The 12,772-nt window shown below is 45.9% G+C and overlaps 1 protein-coding gene across 4 annotated transcripts in view; it reads right to left on the bottom strand.

The window, feature by feature from the left end:
• NRROS (negative regulator of reactive oxygen species) overlaps positions 1 to 11,413 on the bottom strand; it is a 32,145-nt gene extending 20,732 nt beyond the window's left edge. For 3 of the 4 annotated variants that reach the window (XM_050965454.1, XM_050965453.1, XM_050965452.1), the window contains exons 1-3: positions 11,267 to 11,413; positions 8,605 to 8,728; positions 4,596 to 6,415 (exon numbers count right to left, since the gene is read on the bottom strand). In XM_050965454.1, the coding sequence (XP_050821411.1) occupies positions 4,596 to 6,415; positions 8,605 to 8,712 (1,928 nt within the window). In that variant the 5' untranslated portion in view covers positions 8,713 to 8,728; positions 11,267 to 11,413. Of the gene's footprint in view, positions 1 to 3,815; positions 6,416 to 8,604; positions 8,729 to 11,266 lie in introns of those variants that run through there. The other variant, XM_050965451.1, reaches the window with a different exon arrangement.
• Between the last annotated feature and the right edge of the window lie 1,359 nt (positions 11,414 to 12,772).

The following is a 12,772-nucleotide window of genomic DNA, read 5'->3' as shown; positions in this document are numbered from 1 at the left end:
TCATGGATGCTTCTCCCAACAGGTATCAGAGGGGTAGCCATGTTAGTCTGGATCTGTAAAAGCAGCAAAGAGTCCTGTGGCACCTCATAGACTAACAGACGTATTGGAGCATGAGCTTTCGTGGGTGAATACCCACTTTGTCGGATGGATGCATCCCACGAAAGCTCATGCTCCAATACGTCTGTTAGTCTATAAGATGCCACAGGACTCTGCTGCTCTCCCAACAGGGTCAGTTTTGACCTCAAAAGTGCCTATTTCAATCTCTCTGGCAATGAAGATTTACGGTCAGAAGCACCCTTATAGATTCTTCTTATTCTGCAGATTTGCACGAGATCTAGTCACCAGTCTACCTACCTCCCTGTCTTACCCATCTAATGGTTTTATTAGAGTGCCCATCTAAGTACTTCCGACGCAAGTTAGATTTGCAAGGAATATTCTGGTAGAAGGGAATTATCTTCCCAGCCCTTTCCCTACTCTCTTTCCCACCCCCAGTCACCCTACTGGTTACAGAGGGAAAGATTTATCGAAGAGAAGAGTCTTGCAATGAGCATGAATGTTATGAGGCCTTGGATTAGTCTAATCTCAGGAAGTTCACTTCACAGGCAAATCTCTTGTCTGAGAATGCTTTAGGCAAGATCCTGACTCTCACTATGGTTCCTGTATGGCAACAGCACAGCTAAGTGGCTTCAGAACCAACTTAGTGAGCTGAGAACATCCTAGTGTAGGGGATGGGTACCATGCCACTCTTCACACAGCTCCCTGACCAGGAAATGTGGCCTGAGGGAAACAGGTAGGTGCTCAGATACTATGGTAAGGAGCACTTAATAGCTAGTGTGAATTACAATAAATGCCCAGATAAACATGATAATTTCCACCCTGTGGCACTCTGTACCTCAAAACAGCACCCTGGAACCCCCATATTCACCTGTCAGGGCCAGCTCCAGGCACCAGCGAAGGAAGCAGGTGCTTGGAACAGCCAGTGGAAAGGGGAGGCACGTCTGGGTCTTCGGCGGCGGGTCCCTCACTCCCTCTCGGAGCAGAGGACCCGCCGCTGAATTGCTGCCGAAGAATGAAGCAGCATGGTAGAGCTGCTGCCAAAGTGCCGCCAATCGCGGCTTTATTTTTTATTTTATTTTTTTTTTTCGCTTCGCTGCTTGGGGTAGCAAAAAAACTAGAGCCACCCTGTCATATAGTTATGATATATTTCCTACAAACCATGCCATGAAAGATATCATATGAAAAGTCATGATCTGCTGAAATCCATTGTTCTGTCCAAATATGTATATCATTGGTGTGTATAAAGTTATGAGATTTTGCTGGATGGCTATTACTGAAATATGTTATAAGTCTGAGAGGCTCTAATGCTAGTTCTCCAGTGACAATGACAAAGGAAGTGACCAACATCCGGGCGGGTGTTGAACAATCATCACCAGCCATTGATCACCAAGGGAATAATAAACAAGGGTTTTACAATTCAAAGACAGTTGAGCAAGTACCACACAGTGGGGACTACTCAGCTCTGTGACTCAGTTGCACAAGACCACACCAGAGTTGCTCAACCCTGTGACTCAGCAAGGCCCACCAGGTATGCCTGGACTAGGGTCTTCCAGGCACATGGACTGAGGATATAAAACAGGGGACAGTAGCATCATGCTTCTGCCTTTCTCCTCCCCCACCTACACAGGAAGCAACAAGAACACCGGAAGTCAAAGATTTCAACTGAGGAGATTGGTCCCAGGCTTTGTGAGGTGACAAAACTGCTTGATCTAAATACTATCTAGTGTAACAAAATTTAAGATTTAGACTGTGCTCTGCTCTTTTATGCTTACCAGTTATAATCACTTAAAATCTCTCTCTCTGTAGTTAATACATCTGTTTTATATTTTACCTAAAACTGTGTTTCGGTTGAAGTGCTTGGGAAATCTCAACTCAGTTTACAAAAGCTTGTATATGTCCTCTTGACATTGGGGAAGGGGCAGACTGGGTAATAAACTTACACTAGTCAGGCTTCTGACCGGGACAAGATGGTATAGCTCTGGGGTGCAAAGCTGGGGAGCTGGAAGTAATTGGCTGGTGCCTTTCTCTGTGTGATTCATGAGTGGCTTTAGGACCATTCATGCAACCTAGCTGAGTGTGGGGATCCACATGCTGTTGTGCTGAGTGATAACAGCACCTGGAGGGGTTTGCTCCAGGTCACTAACATAGCATTGTGAAAGACAGCCCAAGCTGGAGAGTTAAGGGGACACAGCGGTACCCTAGTTCCAGGTTGCACCCCCGCGTTCCCGTCACACACCCACACAAACTCTTTGAAAAAATGAAGATTAAGCCAAATACTTCCTTGAATTATATAACTACTCTGGGAATCCCACGGCAGACCAGATGCAGGCACTGGCTTGTAGTACAGTAGCTTGCAGATAGCACTCTACTATCTACCATACTCGGTGCCAGCATCAGCATGGCTTTCCCACAACTCCACATAAACTTGGTAAGGGAGCGGGGTTGTGACTCCACTTACAATTTTTATCTTGTGTTTTAATATAGAAGTTGCCAAATGAAAATTTACAGAAGAAAAATGTTAATAAAAATAAAGTGAATATAATTTATTTTTGTATCTTGCATTCAATTTTACATTATTCCCAAACTGTTTTTTTTAAATGGCCTCTTCTTTAATTGGGATAGCTTCTTAAACCTAATTGATGACACCAGAGTGGATAGCCTAGAAATGTTCAACTGCATTGTTCTACACATCTTATCAAACAAATCTAATCATCACTTGTATGTGTTTGTAAGTCAAGAACAGCTGCCAATTCCATTGTCATGTGCTTGTTTCTACAGAGACCAAAATGTAAATATGAGATATGTTCTCTCACTGCTGTTATTGTTGCTGTGGTTCCAGTTTCCAATCTCTTTTGACCTTTTTTTTTTAAGGGGTGAAAATTTGAAACAATCACAGATTGAAATTTGCCATATTAAGTGATATCCAAGGGAAAAACATTTCCTGGTTTGTTTCTTTTAATAAAGCCTCACCCTCAAAAAACATTAACTAAAGTGTGTTCTTCAAAGTTTAATCATTGAGGTGATAGGGACCTTTTTTTTACATTATACAGCTCAAAATGAGTTGATTAAAAAGTAAAGTTTAGCAAGGGGTTATCTATGCAGTTTAATCTTGGTCATTAATTTACAAAGATGACCAAATGATTTTAAATGGGCTAGATATTTAACTCTGAAATACTGGTTGAGCAATGACTACATTGCAATAAATAGAATGAGGATTTTCACTCTCACACTCCACCTGCATATTCTATTTTGCACGTAATACATATACAATATTCTCATTTACTCAACTGAGAATTAATTAGTCCTTATGCAAACCAACCCCCATTTTGTTAATCAGCATTCAAGAGACTACATAAATGTAAAACAGTTTTTGTATAACACAAAACCATACATCTCCTGGATACTATGGTGATGAATAAATGTATAATGTCTGAGGGTGACAGTGGGGAGGGAAAAGCAACTGTACATCCTCGCACTCTGATTTGACCAAGTCTGTTCAATTTCAACATAAATTCAAGTAAATTGTCATGAATGGGAATTTATGTTTCCAATTAGGAAAAAATAGATCCCTGTAGGTCTTAACTCAGAACTGCAGCTTCATTGGTTTATGTTTATAGTGTATACAGATGCATATTTGCTTTATACACCTCTACCCCGATATAATGCGACCCGATATAACACAAATTTGGATATAAGGCGGTAAAGCAGCACTCCAGGCGGGTAGGGCTGCGCACTCTGGCGGATCAAAGCAAGTTTGATATATAATGCAGTAAGATTTTTTGGCTCCTGACGACAGCGTTATATCGGTGTAGAGGTGTATTTCACAGGACTTATATACCCTGAACTCCCTTCCTTAGTCACCAGTGAAGTCTCTAGGAAAGGGTGATGATCTTGCCTGCCTCTCACTCCCTGGCATCCAATGAGTCCACTTTGCAGCTGTCTCATTGATTTTTCTTAATATTTTCCCTTTCTAATCTTATGTTCAGCTCTTCCTCATCATGATCCTCACCTTTCCCTTCTGAATTTCTCTCTCATTTACTCATCTTCAGTGTCTTAAAATCCATTTTCTTTACTCCAATCACTAATTATCCATTCTCTTGCCTTCTGACTCCATGTTGAACCCTGTGCTCTCTGACTTAAACTCCAAGTGCCTCCACTGTGCTTCCCGGCAGAAGGCCCTACCCCTGCGCAGGGCAACGGGAGAACATGCAACAGGAAGCGACGCACTCAAAATGCAGCAATGAGAACATCAGAGAGCCAGTATCCTGGCTGCTCCCTCCAAAGTACCCCTGCTCACTCTCCTCTCGGCCCCTCACATCAATCACAGAGTTACTGCTCTGTCTGCATTCTGTGTGCCAACAGCCTACTCCTTTGCCCACAGAGATCAGTATGGGCTGGACACTCTGTACTGGTTTTTCACCATTTGAAGCAGCTTGTGCTTGAAAGTAAGGAAGATGACAGCAAAGGCAACTAGCAGGGTCAGGCAGGCAGGGAGAGTAAGCACCAGGTACAACAAAGCCATATTCACTGTCATCCACCTGCAGCTCTGGAGCACAGACTCAGGCAGCCCCACTGTATTAATAATGTTAGAGGAGTAGTTGCAGGTGACCTGGCCCCTGTCCACAACACGCACTGTCCTGAGACTGTGAAGGAAGTCCCACCACTCCAGCTTGCAGCAGTCAAATGGATTCTGGCTGAGGTACAGCACACTCAGACTCCTCCCAAGTTGCTTCTGCATTGAGTGCTGTGGAAGAGAGGGAAGACGGTTTCTCCGGAGGTCCAGGGTATGCAGTTTCAGACCACTCAAGGACTCTGGGAAGCTAGTCAGGGAGTTTTCAGAGAGGTCCAAACTTACCAAGTTCTGAAAGCCAGAGAAGTCAATGTCTTCCATGGTGGAAGAGAGGCCAGTGTTCCTGAGAGATAAAACCTGCAGCATTAGTGCAATATCTTTTAGAGGTTGTAGGCCCCTAGCCAGTGCTCTCTGATTGTTAGACAGATCTAAGTGTGTTAGTGATGTCCCACTGAAAGTATTGCTGGCCACCATTTCCAGGCCACACCCAGCCAAGTAAAGTTTCCTGAGGGATGTTACATTCCTTAAGTCTATGCAGATGGGATATTCAGCCCCATTTGCATTAGCTTGCTGGGGACACAGGTCTATGTGGTTGTGACTGAGGTCAACTGTAGTGATCTCTGTGTGGGTGAAAATGTTAGGCGGCACCCTCTGCAACCTATTGGCACTCAGATTAAACAATCTAAGGTTTGGAAGGGTGCCTTCAGAACCTAGATCCACGTGCAGTTCTGAAAGCTGATTCTGGCTGAGATCAAGGTCCGTGAGCATGCCCAGGGGTTCTCTCTCCTGGATGTGAAGGGTCTCTAAGCAGTTCTGGTTAAGCTTCAGATGAGACAGGGAAGTCATCCTTCCCAGGAAGCCATCAGGGAGGTACCGGATCTGGTTCTGGCTCATATCCAGAAAGTTCAAGGAAGAGAGATTGCTCAGGCTGACCTCTTCCCAGAGACTGAGGGTAGTGACATTAGTGGTATTGCCCTCTATAAGAAGGAACTGCACTGTGACATCCATGAGGGACGTAGCATTGGGAAGTTTGCGATAAAAGCTCATCTCATTGTCCCTCAGCAGCAGGGAGCGCAGTTTGCTCTGTCTTGGTAGTAGCGGGAAGAACAGGAGCCGGTTGTGGGAGAGATCCAGCGTCTCCAGCTCAAAGACAGCATCAACTTCTACAGCCAGGAACCACTCGATGATGTTGTTGCTGGCATTAAGCATCTTGAGCTGGGTCAGACCAAACTCCACAATGCAGGGAATGTAGTTATAGGCCAGATTAAGCATCTTCAGACCCTGCAGGCCTTCAAAGGTGCCCCCCTCGATCTCATAGATGTAGTTCTTCTCCAGGTTCAGCTCCTGCAACTGGCTCAGGCTTTCAAAGACAGAGGAGTCCAAGCGCATTATGATGTTCCTGGCCAGTGACAAGGACTCCAAGGAGGACAGGTTGCAGAGCATGGTAGTCACCATGTCCTCAGTGAGATGATTCCCAGACAGGTCCAGTTTCCTCAAGGTTTGTAAGGAGCGAAGAGCAGCAGCCGTCACAGAGTAGTTTGTAAAGAGGGTGTTGTCTGCCAAGAAGAGATTTTTGAGGTCTCTGCTGCCAAGGAAGGCCCCAGGTTCAATAAGTTCCAGTCTGTTCTCACGCAGGCTCAGTGTCTCCAGATTTTGGTATTGCCGCAGAGAGGTATTCTTTAGGGTCCGTATAGTGTTGTGATCCAGGAAAAGCACCTCTATGTCAGCTGGGAGGTCTTCCGGGACTGTGCCTTGCCATCTCCGATTGCAATCCACAGCTCTGTGCACCTGAAACAAAAAATGTAAACATATCTAGATCCATACATAAACAACACTGGAAATAGTGAAACTGGGGGCAAAGGCTTAGAGTTCAGATGGGAGAGGGTGTACAACATCTGATTCTTTATTTTCTGCCATCACCCTGACCTCTCCATCTCTCCCAGATGACAAACATCAGATGGCAGCAGCAGTAATTTTTGCCTGAATCACTGATATGGTGAAGTCTGTGGGCAGCTGGGGACAGATGATAACTGCCTCTCAAAAGACATACGAGATCAGTTTGGCCTGCTCTCAAGTTACAGCCAGGGTCTGCTTTCCAGCTGACCGACTATGTTCCCTATCTCCCTGCAGGTCTCCCTGTTGGGATGCACTGGAAAGCAGAGCCTGCCTACAGGAGTAAACCAAGACAGGACATGATCCTGCTCCAACATTCTCCCCGCCTGCCTACCCTGTTGGAATAGCACCAGCCAGCCTGAGCCTGGAGGCTGAGTCTCTGACTTGCACCCTTCGTGGCTCCACGGGCAGCAGCAGCATATAGCAGAGCACTGGTAGAGCAGACCTGCCATTAGAGCTCCCACTGATTGGATGTGGATCAAGAGATTGGATGTGGGGGTCAGTATCGTTGAGCAGATGAGAAAGAGGATCACAGAGTACAGAGCAAATGAGGGACCAGGAAGAAAGAAAGGAGACTCCTCACCAAGGAAGGGGAAAGAGCCAATCAAGAAGAAAGGGGGATTTGGAATGATGTAGAGAAGAGGGTTTGAGGATGCAGGAAGAGGAGGAGAAATTAAGAGTACAAAGCACAGAGGAGATAAAGGTTGATCTTGTGGTTAAGACACTGGATTGGGGTTCAAATTCTGGATTCATCTCCAAGTTCTGCCCCAGAGTCCCTGTGAGACCTTGGCTAAGACACAATCTCTCTATGCCTTCCTCAATCCTTCATCTGTAAAACAGAACAGCAGTAAAACTTGGGGAACGGGCTGTCTCTTACTTTGCATATGCACAGGATCTAGCACAATGATGTCCTGGTCTCACCTGGGAGCTATAGGCACTAATGTAATACAAACAAAAAAAAGAAGAAAACAGGACAAGAAGAGAAAAGAACAAAAGAGAAACTGGAGAACATCCACCCTGTTCTAATCAGCACCTCTTATCAGACAGAAGCTGGCTGCCTGGAGCAGAACCAGTTCTGTCAGCAGGAAGCAGCACAGATGTACTGAAATCACCTAGCCCTGCTTAAAAGACGAAGGCTAAGAAATGGTGAAAATAATGCAGGGGAAGCATTGCATTTGGTTTGGTACCACATGCCAGGCCAGATCCTCCGAAGGGCTCAGCACCCACAATAGGAGCCAGATTTTCAAGCTCAGTTCTATTTACCTAAGTAAGTGGTAAGATTTTCTGCAGAGCTCTGTACATTGGTCAGCACGTTGGGTGCAGCTGAGCTCTTTTACAAATCTGGCCTCAACTGTTGATGTTGAGCACTTGAAAATCTATCCCTTAGCATAAAAGCTCCTGGGGTATCTTCCTCTGCTTGCCGTATATCCTCAAGTACACTTTACCGATCAGCAAATAAGCATCATTTCCAGACAAGGAGCTGCAGCTGCTCAGCGCCTTTGAAAATCAGGCCCAACATACCAGAAGTTACCCAAAAACGGAGGCACCTAGAAATCAGTGGCCACTTTTGAGAGTACACACAGTATTTCCAAACATCACCCCCCGCCCCTCCTATTTGTGAATCACGATCTCTAGCCTAGCCAACTTCTTCATTTGGCATCACACCCGTCCCCACCTCATTTCCATATTTTTATTAATTTCAAAGACAAAGTGAATAAATGCTGTTCCTATGGCAATATTTATCTTGACACCTATTCCACTTGATCAATCAGCTCCACAAGATGTCCTGCTTCATTCACTGTGCACCATATAAGCCTCTTGTATCATATTCAAAAATGACAAACCAGGTTTTGCTCACATTTAAAAAAATGCAACAACTTTGGGCTGAGATCAAGTCTGGAAAATGCAGCCTGATGGTGAAAGTCATAGGCTAGAATGAAAACAATGGAATAGGGCCTACACTGAGCAGTCACTGCCAGTGCCTCTAGAGTACATACTCAGAGTATACCTCTGCTTTTCTCAAGGCAGTGTGCAGCAAGAAGTGAACAATTTACAAGTTCACAGGTTTGCATAAGAGTACTCACTAGTTTGCAGGTCCTGTGATATGTTGCCAGGACCATTCCAGTCTTGTTTCCCCATCCTGCTACTATGAAGACTAGACTCAGCGAGAGACTGAGAAACACTGACTCCATCTCAACAGCAACAGTCCTGCAAAGAGAGAAACCAAAGATAAGACACATTTGAAAGATCTGCTTTGCTTTTTCCCCTTCATTCATGATTATTTTTTGGCACACCAAAGGATTTCCCAGGAAACATAAGACGAGACAGTCTCTGCCTCCCAAACCTTCTTACATGGACCCAGGATTTTAGATCCTCTGTCAGCTCAAGATCAGAATTGGGCTCTAAACATTTTCTCGGCAGCACTTTCCTCACACTGTGGTGTTGGATCCACTGCCCTTACCAGACGTAGCTATACAGTGTGGGACTAATGCCCCATGGAGCACCCTTTGCACTATGGCATAAGGAAGACACTGGAGATGTGGATGGAGCACATTGGACTTCAGCGGCTCTCAGTTGACTTAACAGTTCCTAGAGGACTATTACAAGACAGCATAACATGGCTCTGGGAGGCAAACTCTGCCCCAGGCTCCAGGTAGGGCGTAAAACCACATGCGTCTTCCCTTTCCCAGTGTGTCCAGTGCCATTCCAATGCACTGGGGAACTGGTCCTTTGGAGTTTGAGTCCTATACAGGAAAACCTGCACTGGAGGCATCTTCTGGCCCCAACTTTATTAATTACTCTGAGGTTTATTACAACAAGATGGTCTCTGTTGCACAGTCCAGCCCCTGGTGTAAGAATAGGGCAGGTTAATTCTGTGGTTCTGTAGTCCAATGTCTAAGCCACTCAGGAGGCTCTCTAATGCTAATAGAGACGTAACCTCACACCTATTTCCACTGAGACAGTGTGGTCCAGTGGCTAGGGCACTCTACTGGGACTCAGGGCCTATGACCTGGGGCAAGTCATTTTACCTCTCTGTGACTCTGTTTCCTTTCCCACCCATTGTCTATCAATCTATTAACATGATAATCAACAGTATTTAGGCACCTAACTCCCACCGAAATCAACTGAAGTAAGGAGCCTAAATGCCTTTGAGGATCTGAGGCTGAACTCTTTGGAGCAGGGACAGTTTTTCAGTGTGTGTTCTGTGCAGCACCAAGCACAATGGGACCCTGAGCTCAGCGGGGGCTGTTGGCATTGGTGTAATATTCAGAACACAAATCCATAAAGAGTTTAATAGAGGAGTAGACAATGTGTGTAGAAATATGCTACATTTTGATGCTGGGATCTAATTGAATAGCTCTTTTCCCACATCGATTAACTGACACATTTCATAAAGAAGTTTCCCTCTATATTATCAGTTGCAAAATCCCATGCATCAAATGTTCTCTTTATACATCTTACCAGCAAACAAGGGCTTTGACTTTTAGCCATGCTGAGCACCCACAACTCCAGGGGAGTTCAGGGCTTAGTTTCTGTTGAAAATTCAGTCCTAAATTAAGGTTCCAGTGATGGAGACCAATGGAACTTGCTGCTTTTCGATCAAGTGAAATCAGATAATAATGGCAATTCATGGCATCAGAGTTTATAACATCTGCACGCAGGAGAATGATAAACCAACGGCAACCATGCCAGGAGACCTGGATTACACTACTCACAATTCACACTCTATGAGCAGTGTTTTCAGACCTGTGAACTAAAGAAATGGAGGAGTCTCTCTGGCAGCTGAAGTGGCTAGATCTAGAGTCTTGGACACACCTGGGGCAATTTGCAGATTTTTTTATTTTTGTTTTTACCACCAGGCAAACCACCACGAAATCACAGATTCAAACAGTATGAAGCCAACGCCTTATCAAAGAGATCGCGTACTGCGCCTCCCTGGGGGTTCCCCACTCTTCTTTCTATATTTCCTCTCGGACAGATCCTCAGCTGGCGGAGGTCAGTGTAGCTCCACTGAAGCCATTTGCAGCAGTTGGGGATCTGGCCCTCCATGCCTCGAGCGGTGCCGAGATACCACCGGAACAGATGCGGTATTGAAACCTAAAACAGACCAACCTCGATGCATCTTTAGTTCAGCCTTTTCCAGCGGCCTTGTTTCCTTCACACAGATTTTTCTACCGCATTTCACCTTTATTCAACAGTTCGATGCATTTTACCCTCCAACTCTTTCCCTTATAAGAGGTTCTCTCTTTTCTGCCTCAGGCTTTCTCCCGCAGCCGCCGTGTTTGCTCCCTCCGAGCTCTGACTGCCCCGCATTAACCCTCTTCCCTCCAGCGACAGCCCTCCCCGCTCCGTCTGTCTCCCGGCCTGGGATGGGGGCCAAAGGGTGGCTTTTGCAGCACCCTCCACCCCCGGCGCGGGTGGTGCTGAGGACTCCGATTCCGAAGGGAGACCACGAGAGCGAGCGAACCTGAGGGCGTTGCCTTCCCGACGCTGGCACAGCCCCGATCACCGCCGAGCCCCTGCACTGGAGGAGTTTGCTGCCTGCCCGCAGGACCTCGCCGCACACAGCGCTTGGAAACGCTCCCCGGGCTCAGACGCGCACACAGTAAACCCCGGCTGCAATGGCTGTCGTAACGACCGACCCACCTGGGAGTTTCTTGCCGACCGTTGCCCTCCCCTGCACCCATCCCTGAACTTTCTCTTGCACAGGGCGAAGCGCAGAGCCCAGTTTGGGGGGTTACTCACCGCTCGGGGCAGCGTGCACAGATCGCGGGCACTCATGCTGCACACAGCCGCCCTCCTGCTCTCGCTCAGCTGCTTCACAAAAGGCAACGTTAGCTGCAGCCTTTTTTTTTTTCTTCTTCTTCTTCCTCTCACTTAGCATCAGGTTAATTTCAGATCTTGCGGAACGAACTAACGGAAACTGCAGTCACATGGATTGCAGAGTTAGCAGCAAGCCACTCTCCTTACTGATATCAGCACTTACTCAAGGGTCATGCACATGCAAGTCAATTAAAAACACGAAGGAACCGGGGGTGAGGGGAGGAACTAACCCAGGTCCAGGCTATGAAACCATTAGCTGAACTCGTGTTAATTGCTCTGGGACCCCTTCTGGGGACAGACTGTATGAGTGGTCTGCTATGACATTTGTATCAGGGCTTCCCTGTTTGGACAAGGGAGCAAAGACATCACAGTTTCAGTCTGATCAGACAAACTGGAACCCATTTTAAAACTCTCCCACTACAAGAACCTGCAGGCTATATACAGAATGACACACAACATTCCCATATTCTGCTGTGCTCAGAGGTTACCCCCTCTCCCTGATTCCAATGTAACCTTCTTTTTAATGTTATGATGACCATCTTTCTGGCTGAGGAATATTCTCCGCAGAGCCAATCAATACCGCTCCTTGGGCAGGCTAACTCAAGGATCACTATCAAACTATGGGGAGCAGTCCCTTCACGAGGGACCCAATCCAGCTCCCACTGAAGTCAAAGGGAGTCCATTCATTCCAACAGGATATGAACCCAGCCTCTAACAGTCCTAGCCCTTGAGCTTGGGAGCAAAAGACCAGGACCTGGAATCAAATCTGCACCTCCGGCATGGTCGTGTCACACCAGGCCAGTCGGCCAGCTCAGAGCCTCATTTAAAGAGTTCTAAAAGCAAGTCCTAAGAATTCTGTTATAAAGACAATTCCATGTACCCAAATTCTGCCCCCAAAGACCAAGGTTTCTATAGCATTGAGCATGACAGCTGGAAATTCGGTGGCAGCTTCATTTAAATATTAAAAATGGAGTTTTTTATGGAATTCGGTATGAAAATGCTAATACCATCAGTGCAGCATTCCCTGTGTTACTTTCTTTGATATTAAATTATATTTATTTTAAGCCATCCTCACATTTTAAATTTTCAGTGTTCTGCAGAGCTTTGTATTAACTTCTGCCATGATGGGAGATTGGGCTGCAGCATAAAGAAAATTGGAGCTTTTGGCAGAGGAGGCAGTTTGGGATTGTGAGATAAGCACATTAACAGTGTGCTTTCTGCAAAAACAATCAGTACAGAAAAAATTAACAGTGCTTACATTATGTTGGCATCATTAGGTTTCAGAGCTAACACTTCAGTGCGGTAATGAGAAAGTTTGCAACACTCTCAAAGATAGCTTCAAACTGGCTGCAGAATCAGGAAAACAGCACTGCAGTGGCTACAGCCAGCTCATATTTTTAAGGCTCTCTGCAACAATTACAGTTAACA

Source organism: Gopherus flavomarginatus, chromosome 8, assembly GCF_025201925.1.
Source record: "Gopherus flavomarginatus isolate rGopFla2 chromosome 8, rGopFla2.mat.asm, whole genome shotgun sequence".
Taxonomy (NCBI): Eukaryota; Metazoa; Chordata; order Testudines; family Testudinidae; genus Gopherus; species Gopherus flavomarginatus.
Note: the sequence above shows the minus strand (reverse complement) of the source record. Positions and strands in the feature narration are given on the sequence as shown.